The sequence below is a fragment of the Pteropus medius genome, unplaced genomic scaffold (genome assembly GCF_902729225.1).
Source record: "Pteropus medius unplaced genomic scaffold, Ma_sr-lr_union100, whole genome shotgun sequence".
NCBI classification, from domain to species: Eukaryota; Metazoa; Chordata; class Mammalia; order Chiroptera; family Pteropodidae; genus Pteropus; species Pteropus medius.
The window spans coordinates 1,667,480-1,681,154 of record NW_024354550.1 but is presented as its reverse complement, the minus strand read 5'-3'; the positions used below and the strand labels follow the sequence as shown (position 1 = coordinate 1,681,154).

Below are 13,675 nucleotides of genomic sequence, written 5' to 3'. Positions count from 1 at the left end.
CACACACACACACACGTATATATTTATATGTAGCCATTTTTCTATAGGATGTCTCATGATTTTATCTCACTCCAAACTTGTAAAAGACTCAATAATACTTTTTTCTATTCCCAAGAAGCAAGTAGCTTCATTAATGATTTCATGGAGAGATGAGAGAGATTACCACCCACACTAGCAAACACTGTATTGGAAGTCTCCATTCTCTTCTGTTTCATTCTCCACTGAACTTGTCCTCTGTCAGCAAGCCCCAGGCCCCTTCTTCCTCTTGACACCACTCCCTTCCCTTGGCATAATTCAACTCCAGCCATAAACTTGCCTAGCACCCCCTCTATAAAACAAGCCTAGTAGTTAACAAGGACTCACTTGTCTTAGAAGGCATTCGAGCCTCTAGCCATTATTGCTTGAGCACACTTTCTAATCCCATCCACATCTTGCTAATCAAATGATTCACCGAACCAAAGTAGTTGTCTCTCTAGTGGGGGTTCTGCTAATATTTTTTCCAGATCTTTAACAAGCAAATAATACCATTCTCAATTACCCTATGAGGGCAGACTCTAAGTCTTTCTCCTCTTTTTATCTCTAGCAAAAGCATCCAGCATGAGGTTCTGCACACAGTAAACAATTCAACATATATTGTGAACTTGAAAAAGCCCAGAAGGAAATGTTAACTGGGTCACTTAGTATGGGACAGGTCAGAGAAATCAGAATTCAAATGGTTTACAATTAGCAGAGCAGGCCCACAGAGGTGGTAGCGTGTGAGCCAGAGAGAGATGGGATGGAACATCGTACAAGAAAGCCAAGGGCTTTGCAGTCAGGGAAGAGGAGCAAGAGTACAGGTACGGGGTGTGGACAGACACAGACAGCAATTTGATCTCATGGGAAGGCCCAGGTTAGAAGTGGGTGTTGCCATGACTTTCCACTACCCAACATACCAAACCAATCTGGCCGGTGTGCTATTTGAGTAAAGGTCATTGACTCAGTCAAGTTAGCTAAGAAACAGAATACACACTATTTTATCGGGGAATGTAATGCTCAGCAGTGGTTCTTCAAGTGGGGTCCCCAGGCCAGTAGCGTAGCATCTGCATTACTTGGGAACTTGACAAAAAAGCAAATCCAAGGCCCCACTCTAGATCTACTGAATCAGAAACTCTGAGCATGGGGCCCAGCAATCAGTTTTAAGAGCCCTTCAGGTGATTCCGAAGCTCAAGTCTGAGAATCAGGGTTATAGGGAATTCATTAACCAGGAGACCCTGAGATAACTCATAGATGGTTACCTTCATAAAGCAGCTACCATCCCTAGGACTTAGAGAACCATGGGAAGAGTCTGGGGTTAGCAGAACCTAGAAGCTTAAGGAAAGGTCCCAGGCACCGGGGCTCAGACTGTGGAGGAGATGGCACTGTACTTTGAGGAGATGGCACTGTGACAGGACACCATGAGGCGGTTCTGGGAGTGTGGAAAGGGCTTGGGAATTCACAACTGCTGCTGCCCTGAGAAGTACTATTCCTGTGGCAAAGCAGAAGGAGCAGACTTTCCTCCCTTGCCCTGTCCCCGCTCTCCCGGGCTCTCTGTTGGCAGAGCCTAATGGGAAGCAGCTGACAAGGCAGAATTAGAGTCTGGAGAGTCTTGACCTAGCATCACAAAGCAGAGAAAAGAAGAGCTGGTTTGAAGCTGAAACACAACAGCTTATTAACTGGCACAGCCATCTCACATGCCAGCTTCTGAATGAAATTCAGAAGAACAGCCCATTTGGAAGACAAATTATAATGGGCAACCAAACTAACAGTATTTGAAAAGCAAGGTGACTCAGAGAATGCAGAATTTAATCCACGTCCCAGATCTTATCTCGGCTTTTGGCGAAGTTTAATACAAAGAAAATCTGAGCACAGAATATATGTGGAAACACACAGGAGTTGTATTTACACTATATCTTATTTATCTTTGAACTCGTTGCAAAAGCAGGGCTCAATAAAGATTTGTGGGTGAGGGAAGGAAGAGAGGGGGAGAAAAAAGAAAGAAGGATCCAGCTGCAGACCTCTGTTTCGTAGAAGATAAAGCCATAGTGTTCCCTGATTATCTGTTTTTTTAAGTCCCAGATCTTTATTTTTGAACACCGAAAATTTCAATATTTTTTTTAAAACTGTGCAGGACAATAAAACATGTTTGAGGGTCAGATGGACTGACAGTTTGTGACCTTTGGGGATAAACAGGTCACTATTAAATCACAGATTACTTTATTCCCTTTCGATCTACACTACCGACAGTACCCAGAATCCCCTGTAGTTTTGGAATGTTTATCTAAAGTTGTGATCTTCAGGGAGACCCCAGCTTTAAACCCCAAATGTGGATGGGTGGGGGTTTTACAGGCCTTATCACAAACACTCTAAATGTGAGCGGGTAAGTCACATGATAAGTCACACGCTCCGAGGTGGAAGCCTGTATTAGGAGGTCCATTAGTTCCAATGTGAGTCACATTCCATTAGTGACTCCCCTGGGGGCAGCGATCGTGCACTGTTTCTCTGCCTAGGCGGCTTCCCTCACAGGCAGCGGAAAAAACTCCCTCTTTGACCTTTCCTCTCCCTCCTGCTCACCTCCTGGATTGTGGCTTTCCTTGTGCTGATGTCATTCTGGGGCCATTTCTTCAGCTGTCTACTTCCCTGTTGGATGGGGATGAAGGCTTGGTGTCCTGAGGCAGGAAGATAGGGCAAAAGGAAGGGAAAAGATGTCCTCCTGTCATCTACCCTAGACCTTCCACACTAACCAGATAACAATGCTGTGAGTGCCACCTCTTTGTGTTTACAGCTGAGGTGCACACCAGACCCTGAGGTAGAAAAGAAAGGAAAGAATGCTTTGGATTAGTCCACTAATGGTTTTAGTTCCCATAGTGTGCTTATACCATGTCCCTTCTGGACCAGACATTCCTTCCACTTCTCATGACCTCTGATCTGGCTCATTATATTCCTCAGCCTTCTTCGTGTAACATTCTGCTATCATTGTTCCATGAAATCTTTGCAAGTCAGTTTGCTCTTTCTCACCCTGTCAATTATAAACAAGGTCTGAGAAATTATTCTCCTAGTTAGGATTTTAGTAATATCTTAATGGTCCCCTTCAGTTCCTTTTGGGCAGTGATCCTCTTCTCGAACTGTACATTAGAATCACCTGAAAAGCTTTCTAAAAATACTAATGCCAGGTCCTATACCACACTGATTAAATTGGAGTCCCTGAGAGTGGAGCCTGGTCAGGCACTGGCATTTTTTTTAGGCATTCTCGGGTAATTCTAATGGGTGACCAGTGTTGAGAACCACTGATACAGGTCATACATTTCATTTATTCAACAAATCCTGAGTGAATGCTCACTATGTGCCAACCATTATAATAGGCACTTTGTGGCACCACAATGAATTAGGCACACAGTTCTGCCTTCGCTGAGACTATAGTATAGTGAGAGAATCAAACAAAAGTATATGCAAATATTAAAGATCACAATAATTATAATTAGGGTAATTAACAAGCTGCTATGATAGAGAATAAAGGGGAAAAGGAGATGGGGTTTTGATGTGGTGGTCAGCAAAGGCTACTCCAAATAGCTGAGTTCTAAGATACAAAGAAGCTGAAGCCCCTCAGAGAACTTCCCAAGTTGAGGAGAAAGCACATGTGAGGACTCTAGGGAAAGAGGTTGGCTTCCTGTAGGAGCTGAAAGTACGCTCATGGGGTCAGGCTTTAGGCAGTGAGGGGGAAATGGAAAAAAATTATGTTAGAGATCAGTCTGATGCCAGCTAATGTTAATGTCAGGCTTCAAACACATGGTAAGCCTTTTAGAATTGATTCTAATTGCAATGAGAAGCTTGCGAAAGATTTTAAGATGTTGGATAGTTGATTTATCTTCTAAGAAATGTCTGGTGAAAGACTAGGCTGTTGCATTGGAGATGAAGAGAGATGAATGCACTAAAAACATTTTGAAAGTAGATTCAAAACGTTGTGCTAGCAGCTTAAGCAATTAGTAGACAGTGGTGGCATTAACCAAGATGTATAAGACAGTGAAGCAATAGGTTTAGAGTTTAGGGCAATAAAGAGGTGGAGAGAGGACCTTAGCACTAGAAATCAGGTGTTCTATTTGGGGCATGTCAAGTTTGAGATCCTGTGAGATTTGCAAGTGGATATGTCAAGTAGACAGTGGGATATACGAGTCTGAAGCTCAGAGAAAAGTTCTAGATGAAATATATAAATTTAGGAATTATCAGGATATAAATATTATTTAAAGCAATGACAACGGATGAGATCAACTAGGGAGAGAGTGTAGATAGAGAAAAATTGGCCTAGGGCCAATCTCTGAAGAACACCATCAGTTAATTTGAGGAGGAGCCAGCAGAGGACACTGGTGTCCAGAGGGGAAGGAAGGAGACCACGGTGTCCCAGAGGCTGCAGGAGTGGGTGTTAAAAGAGTACTGGTCAACAGTGAGCTTTGTGAAAGAGTTGATGAGAGGGGAGGAAATGTGGCAGGGGGAGGCAGAATAGGGAAAATAATACATAAAACACTTCCCTTGAGTTTATAATTAGTAGGGGAAAGAGAGAGTGATGGAGATGGAGAAAGAGAGGGAGCTGAAAAAGAGGAAACTGGGTATAGAAGCAACTGGACTCACAGTTGCACACTGGAGCATTGATATATGAGTGTGTACCTTTACATATTCCATTCTAGAAGTTTCCAAGTTGAAGTTATAGCCCCAGATCTGCATGTAAAAGAGAGAAGGCTAGGTAGACGACCTGAGTGATCAATGGTAGAACATTCTAGACAGTTCAGTGAATACTTTCTGAGGATGATACAAAATATATTGGCTCAAGTCTTTTGGAGGTGATATGAAAAACTCCAAAATATGGGCTTGTTGCAAATTGCATTGATTATGTCTTCTCTTACATAAAGCATTATGTTATTAGCTATGCCAAGTAAGGCAAATGAATAAATGACTGCCTTCCTTTAAAAGGGAGATGCTCCTAATATGGGTCTAATGAATTATGATAATTACAATTGTGGCAGGGAACATAAATTAGCACAGTCATATGTGAAACATGAAGACAGGAAAATAAAGAGCAGTACGAAAATAGAATGCTTACATTATATATCAGTTTTAGTATCAACAATGTCCTGGCCTCTGTAAAATGCCTAGGGCACATTATTCTGCAACTGGTGGTAAAAACTATCCGTAAGTTGTTTCACTTCAATCCTTATGAAGGAGCTTTTGCTCAGAGTCTGAGAAAGAGATACAGAGATGTCCCAGCATCAAAGCCACAGAGCCTGAGGAAGGGCAAGGATTTGTAGTAGAAACAGTCAGCAATGAAAATATTCTACTAGTTTCTCAGCATAGGTTTTAGAAAGGAAGCCACAGAAGGAAAAAAGAAATAATATTAGCCAGCTCATGATGGCAATCAACAGGCAAGGAATTTTGTTTTGATATGTGGGCAGCAGCTAAAGGGGCAGAAGGGTAGTGAGAGAATTGTGCTCCAGGTCACTCACATAGAGGATGCAATAGAAGGACTGTTCACTCACTATGCAAAGGGCCCAGCCGTGACCTTGTGCAAGATACTCGGTCTCGGTCTATCACAATTGTCAAGAGAGTCCTTCCCTATTCAGAATGTACATGTGTGTCTTCCCTTCTGTTTCATTTAAAGTAAAAGCCCAAGTCCTTGCTACAACTTCCAAAGCACCCCTTGAAGGGCCCACCCCAGAAACTCACACACGATTCACCTCTTACTCCTCTCTGCCTGGCTCTCTTCCTCTCTCTGCTCTCACTGCTGGGTTCCTTTGCACTTGCTCCTCCCTCAGCCTGAAATGCTCTTCTCAAATATCTACCTTCCCACTCTCTGACTTCCTTTAAGAGACACGAAAATGTCATCTTCTCTCTGGGGCCTCTCCCAAGCCATCCTCCCTCCCTGTTTTATTTTATTCTCTTTAGTGCATGCCACACTCCAATAAACTATAGGATGTACTTATCTGGTTATGGACTCTCTCTCTCTCTGCTGTCTTCACCACTGAGATCTCCATGAAGATAGAGATTTCTGTCTGTTTTGTTCAGTGCTGTATCCCTAGTCCCCAGAACAGTGCAGTGAGCATCCAATAAATATTTGTTGAGTGAATAAAATGGAGGCAGCTCTGTGTATTTTCTGATAACAAATGACATTCTCCTTTTCTGAAAATCAATTCGAATTAAAAAAGATTGTATTTTTAGACAATTTATTCTTTGCACAAATAACTCTTCTCACTAATATGATGTTTTTAAAGCTCAAGTTAGACGTGGGCTCCTCGATTCATCATTATAGGAGATGAAGAAAAAAGGCTCAACTTAACTGTGTTAACCCTTCATTCACACCTGCTCCTTGGAAACACATGACCAAATTGCTCTCCATTACAATCTAAAAATCCACTCATAGGTATTAGTTTGCTTTACTTGTCCCTCTGCCCTTACACACCTCTCTCCATGTCCCTAGCAGCCAAGCCACTGAAAGAAACTTTCCATGTGTATCTTTTGGTCTATAAGTCATAAATAATTATCCTTGGTCTCATATCTCTTTTAGAGCCATAGACAGAAAAGCAAAAATATCCCTAGTTCACACTGAGTTTGTTTCCCTTCAATCCCTTAGCAGCGTTGGCAGAGACTTGGGCTGAGTTTCTGAGCTCTGACTCTGAAATGACCAAGTTGACATCACGGCCAAGCCCAGAATCCAGATCGAAATATTGGACGTTCCTCTCAACTATTAGACAAGTCATGCTGATTTGAAAGCTTGTGCACTTAAAATATTAGCTCTGGCAAAAGGCTGTGAGTTTCAGATACCCCAAGAAACTTTTACTTTAGGAATCTGAAATGCAGTCTCACAATAACACTGTCTCCTTAACAAAGTTATACTTTTAAAATATTAACAACCTGAAAAGGAAACCAGGCTTGAATTTTCCTTTCAAACACTAAGGAAATAGTGTTTGCTTTTGTCTGAAATTCACCATCCCCTCAGACAAAGAAGGCTCTCATGGTAAAAGCAATGGTGTTTTCTCCACAATTTTCAAGTAAAAAGATAAAGAGCAAAACAGCATTTGTAGCTTTTTTGTTGTTGTTGTTGGATCTAACAATAAAGGAATAATACAGTTTTGCCAGGGGAGAGCTCTGGTTTTGAGATCAGAATACAAAAACAAGCTGACGAATTTCACAAAAAGATATTCTCAACTACCGTTCTGAGGCTGGCAAGAAGTAAAGTTTCAAGAAAATTATATCATTTGATTATTTGGGGGTGTATTATGATGACGATCAAGCTGATGAGGCCAGGGCTAGGTGAAATTCTAATAAGGCAATGTGATTTCCCCTTTTCTGCTCACTCCCATTCCCCACCCCACATGACCCAGTCTCTACCTCCACCCCAAACCAAACTTGGCCTATGGAAAAGGAACGGAAAATGCTGTTTGCATTGTAGCTCCCCCACACAATCCAGCCTCCCTTTGCTAGATTAACTTTTCCTGCAGCTACTTCCAAGGAACCTTCATGGTGCCACCCACTCCTCAGTAATAGCAACCTGTACCTCCCTTACTATTACACTCACTGTGATTGGTTTATCGTTGTTTTATCTGTGATCCCTGCCCAATTACACTCTTCGTTAGAGCAGAAAACATACGCATTTTCTTTAATGTTTAAATCTCCATCACTATCCCTGTACTTGGCATGTAATAAATCTAACTGACTAAATGAATGAGTGAATTAATGGATGAGAACTTAAGCCATGATGTTGCTGCTCCCAGGGTATTTGAATGAACTACAATTGAAGAACAACAAGCACTTACCCCTCCTAAAGGAGTCATAAACCTATTGGGAGAGTATTCGGATGAACAAGGCACTGTATGTAATACATTCTTCTGGGTTGCCTACCTGATGTAGTCAGGTTTTCTTGGCATGCTGTGGGGTAGGGGATTATGGTAAGGACTTTAGAGAAGAAAAGAATACATAAAAACCATAAGAACAGCTACCAGTTAGCAAGCATTTATATGTGTCAATTCTAATGCCAAATGCTAATCATGCATTATCTCTATTATCCACATTTTATAGATGAGGAAATCGAGATTTGGTGATTAAAACTTCCTAATTTCATACAGTAAGTGATAAAATCAGGTTACAAACCCAAATTGGTTGGACCTAAGTCAGAAAACCACCTCGGCAAGTTTCCTATTAACTGGCACCCCTTTGTGGTGGCCTGGGATGCAACATTAGCTATGGAAGCCCTGGGAATCCTAGCCACCCACTGCGCTCCTGACCCTGACCCCTTGCCGCCAGCTTCTGCCCCTGTGCCTTTCACCTACCCAAGGAGCCCCATTCTCTACCCTCAGGAGGAGAGGGCCTGTCACACTTTGTAGGTTCCAATCAGCACAGATGCCCCTGCCTTGCAGAGGTCTCACCCAGATCACAGCTGCACCAATTAAACTTAGATTAGGCTACACTAATGAGTGATAAATGAGGGGAAACATAACAAAAGTGGATTAAATGAAATAGACATTTTTCCTCACATGAAAACCTAAAGTCCAGGGTTGATCTGGTGGCTCCAGCTGTCTGGGATCCAGATTCTTCCTTTCTTGTTTATCCATAGTGTGTGGCTTCCATTTCTGAGGCCACCTGGTCCAAAATATCCCCTGGAGCTCCATTCATTGCATTCACATTTCAGCTGCAGGAAGAAGGAAAGGAAAAGTGAGGCAGGCCCCTAATATAGCATACTTCAAGGAGACTTTCCTGCCCCTACATCCCAGCCACTCCCAGCCAAAGTAACCTCTATTCAAGGCAGCCACATGGCCATCCTGAGTTCTGTTACAAAAAATGAGAACAAATACTCTCTGCCTCGATACCTTATCCATAGCTCCTTTTGCTCAGAGACTCCTGTGGGCAGCTGTGCCCAGGTGGGAGCTGGAGGTGGAGGAAGAGTCATATAATTCCCTAAGGCAGCAGTCCCCAATCTTTTTGGCACCAGGGACCAATACTCCTATAAGAGTCTAATGCCTGATGATCTGAGGTGGAGCTGAGGCTCTGGGGAGCGGCTGCAAATACAGATGAAGCTTCACTTGCTCACCTGCTGCTTACCTCCTGCTGTGTGGCCAGGTTCCTAACAGGGCCTGTGCTGGTCCACGGTCTGGGGTTGGGGGCCCTTGCTCTAAAGGAAGCCCTAGGGCCTTCCACAAGGCAGCTGTATGACTGGCATTTATCCTGAGTGGCCTATGAAGTATTTTGAGAAATTTGTTTAGAGAAATTTGTTCTCTTGAAGCCACATCATAGCAGTGGCTGCTTTGTAGCCTTATTCTATCATTTTGCTTTTAAGGTGCCTAGCAATTCAGCCTTCTCATCACACAAAGAGGAGCGCCTCCCAGTATTTGAAAGATCATTTTGATCCTACCCCCCACCAAGTTTTCTCACTCAGAGCTTAACCCAGACACTACCACCTACCTGGTGGAGAATCAGGCTCATGATTACTAATTTGAAATGGTGTATTTTTGCAGAAGAATGCAAATGAGGATGATGGTAAAAGGCTTTCTTTAGTTTGCATATTGACTCTTTTCTCTGTTCCTTACAATCAGGAAATATTTGTCCCAACAGATTGTTTGTTCTTTCTGTTGCAGGCTCCTGCGGTTGTCTTGTCATGATTTTGTTTGCCTCTGAAGTGAAAATCCACCACCTCTCAGAAAATATTGCAAATTATAAAGAAGGGACTTATGCCTACAAAACGCAAAGTGAAAAATATGCCACCTCGTTCTGGGTCGTTTTCATTTGCTTCTTTGTTCATTTTTTGAATGGACTCCTAATACGACTGGCTGGATTTCAGTTCCCTTTTGTAAAATCGAAAGACACAGAGACAACGAATGTGGCTGCAGATCTAATGTACTGAAGGCAAACATGTCTGTAATTTTCCAAAAGAATGAAAGGACTTGCTTTGGTCAATTGAACATGGTTAATTTTGTCTATCCTTTTGGATACCCCAATTAAAGCACCCAAACCCTTGGTGGTAATGCTTACAAGTTATGTACTAAGGGCACAGGCTGGAAAATAAGGGGGGCAGAAGAAAGGCTTTGGGAGGTTTTATTACTTGTGGGGAAATTGCTTCACCCTGGTTGTCAAAGCAGTTGACTAGAAATGGACAAATTGTTACTCCACGGACCTATCAATGTGCAAAATGTCTGCTCCATCAGGAAAAGCATGGGGAATATATTTTCATACAAACAAATACTATTTCTGCTATATCCACACATTTGTTGCCACAGATACCAGAAAACGGAGCTGGAATCACTTTCCTAAAATGATAGTACATTAGATGAGCATTGATAAAGTATACTAATCCAGTTTTTTTTTTTTTGAAAGTTTGTTTAAAGTGCATTTTTACTATCTATTTTTGTTGATTAAAATATGAAAACCTCTAAAAGTAAAAAAGAAGAAACAAAGCTAAAAGGTATTTTCCCTCTTGTGTGTAAAATCCCACTACATTCATATAGTATTTTCAAAGGAGATAATTGCTGGGACCACTGAGGAATCATGAAAAATGATTTTTCCTAGTAAACTTGATGCAAAATGATTCATTGGAGCTGTTCTTTCTAACTTTAGTGTCTTGAGCACTAATTCCCAAATATGAAACTTCTATTACATTCTGGGATTATGATGGTAGCACTGTGTCATCCTGGGTTTTGGTCTGGCTCTCACAAAGCAAGTTCAATTTTTTTCCCCTGAATTACCCTAAATTTGATCTGCAACTGACCAAAGGCCACAGCTGAGCCTGAATTGACCTTTCCACTCTCCTCAACCTACTGACCTCAAGAAAACACACAGGAAGAATCAGAAAATGTCAGAGAACCCACCACCAGCCTACTTTCCACAGCCACTCGATACTTAGCACCATTCAAGAATTTTGAAAGTGCTCGTTTTTTTTAAAAATAGTTTTTCCCTTATGGAAAAACATACAAGAAACAAATGACTGTATACCTGAGAAATAACTTGCCCCGGTGGTGATTTACGGCCCACAAGCTGACATGAGAACACATCCTTAGCACCCTTAGGTGCTAGTCCCTCTACTTTCATTCGGGAAATACACCTGGAAAATTTCTAGAAGACCACAAGTCAGCCTAGTGATGAAGAAGATGTTTAGTTTGATAATAAGCTAGAGCCTAGTTATGAAAGTCTTCAGCTGAAATGGTTAAATATGTAAGAATGGGTAGCTAGGAGTGGGCAGGAAAGCCCAAGGATCACCACTCTGTGAGTAATTGGCCTGGGATCCAGTAAAGCCAGAGTCCCCACACTCTCAGCAATCATTTGACACATTCTCTCTCTCTCTCTCTCTCTCTCTCTCTCTCTCTCTCTCTCTCTCTCTCTTTCTCTCTCTCTCCCCTCCTCCTCCCTTCCCCACCTACCCACCCAAAGGTTTGAAAAACAAGCTTTCTTCTTTAAAAAATGAGTCTCTGGTTGTTCTCTGTTCTATAAAGAGAAAAAACTTTGAGCAACAGCTGAAAATCTAATGAGGCAAACTAACAATATTCCCTCTATGGGAAGCAGAGGCTGGACTACCGGTCCTATAAATTGTGTGACACACGAAAATAAAACGAGATACAATCTAGGTGCACTTAAGTTGTCTCCTTCTCTTCCCTCAGATGAAATGTGTGGTCCCCAATGACTTAAGAGTAACTCTTAGCAGAAGGATCTGGCCAGGACAGTTGTTTGTTTGTTTGTTTGTTTGTTTGACTCTCTCTATGGGGCTCAAAGGCCAGGGAATGTCATTCATTATGTTACGTCTGACCTCCCTCCCAAGTGGCATTCTCACATTCTCACAGAGACACAGGGCCCCCTGCTGGCTCTGGGGACAACAAACGCAAGGCCATGTTGGGTGCTTGGTTCTATGTGGTCGGTAGAGCCTCTCAACGCCAAGAATATCAGTGTTTATTATGAGGGAAAGAATGGCAAGAAGCTATGAAAGCTGTCACAAGTCCTTCAGGGTAGACTCTGCTGTGAACTTGCAAGATGCGTTCACTGGAATAGGAGGAAACTTCAGAACTAAACTGCAGACAAGGTGGATTACAATGAGAAGGAGGAAAGCGCTTTACAGTTTACAAAGGTCTTTTGCTCTCATGGTCCCATCTGTTCCTCCACAGCAGCTGCCCTCATGTCACTTTAGAAGCATGCAAGGTTGATCCCTTCGGCTGGTGGCTCACACATTACACAGCCCTAGGCCACTTCCTCTCCTCTAGCTCTGCGCATTGTCAGGAAGAGAAGCAGCATCCCCCTCTCAGCTCTGGTAGAGGGAGGAGGGTTTCACACTGGATGAGTTAGGGTGTACCAGCTTCAGGTAAGAATGGCTTGCCATTCAAATGAATATTGGCCCCAACCATTTGCCTATCAAAACCTGAACAAGAACCAAGGGGGAGACTGAGAAGATATGAAAAAGGGAGTTGTGGGTGGGGGTGGGAAGGAGAACAGGGACCTTTAATGTCTCTTTCAATTTTCCTCAACATCTCCCCTTCCAAAAAGATCCAGTATAGGTAAAAACAGTGTGGTTATTATAGAAATGCTGCTTCAAGACAAGCCCCAGGCCACTCGATTAATTTTTCTAATTGTCTTGCTGTTCTTATGTAAATATTTGAAGCCTATTATATTTGGCTTCTTGGGTGTTTGATCTGGTGAGATGCCCATTCTCAATCCCCTTTACTGTGGCAGTCGTTCATGGCTCAGGGCAGATAAGCCCTCTTCTACGAGTGACAAGGGATAGAGCAATGCTGGTCAGTTAGAGAAAACTAAACTTAAAACTGACAGGCAGAGAAAAAAAGCCTGGGCAGGTCTGGAGCTCTGGATACTGGGATGAAATTCCCTTTGGGGAAAAGCCTTCCTGCTCATCAAAATGATAATGTAAACTCAACAAATTTATACTTTGATTTACAGACTTTTTGCCCCCCCCGCCCCACACACACACTTACATAACCAGACATACCTACAATGTCACAACTCAGAGCTTACTGGGTTATTTGGAAAGTCCGAATGAGCCAGAAACTGACTGGATGACCCAGGACAGAAATATCCAGAGAATGTCCCCTGCAGGGCCTAAAGGACAGGGTCAGACAAAGGATGTAGAAACCTGAAGGATGGGGGGCGGTGGGGAAGAATAGGTATGGTTCCCTATAAGCCGCCCAATGATTAAAGGCAAGTGTCTTAAAAGATTGTGTTTCTTTGTTAGAATCTTGGTCTGAAGGATTTCGACCCACTCTGAAAGTGAGCAACAGAACGAGTTGCAAGATAGATGTGTTCCTTACTCGGCAGAAGTTAACTCTTGACCCTGTGGGCCATGACTCTAATTCTGGAGGAGAGTGAGAGACTCAGGTGCTTCTAAAAGTCTCTATTCTCTCTCTTCTCCAGTCTGGTTGGTAAGGGGTACATGGAGAAAGTGGTCTGGGCCTCTCAAATAATTCAAGCCCATGCCCTAGCGGAAACATGCAGTCTCAAGTGTACATAAGCTGCTCAACTGTCATGGCAATTTCCTCGGGTTCCAATTCGCCTTGGACTTTACCTAGGCAAAAAAAAAAAAAAGTATCGTATCTAACTCAGAGGTATTGATTCCAGGATGCCACAGCTCACTGGTTTGCAATTAAATTTCTATTCTTCCATTTGGCCAAGTATAATGAAGAGCATGCTTAAC

At 42.6% G+C, this 13,675-nt stretch overlaps 1 protein-coding gene across 1 annotated transcript in view; it reads left to right on the top strand.

Moving 5' to 3' along the window:
* Positions 1–10,260, top strand: part of CLRN1 (clarin 1) — a 34,582-nt gene extending 24,322 nt beyond the window's left edge. Inside the window, exon 3 of the mRNA XM_039855160.1 lies at positions 9,630–10,260. Within this exon, the coding sequence (XP_039711094.1) occupies positions 9,630–9,895 (266 nt within the window). The 3' untranslated portion in view covers positions 9,896–10,260. The remainder of the gene's footprint in view (positions 1–9,629) is intronic.
* Positions 10,261–13,675: the final 3,415 nt, after the last annotated feature.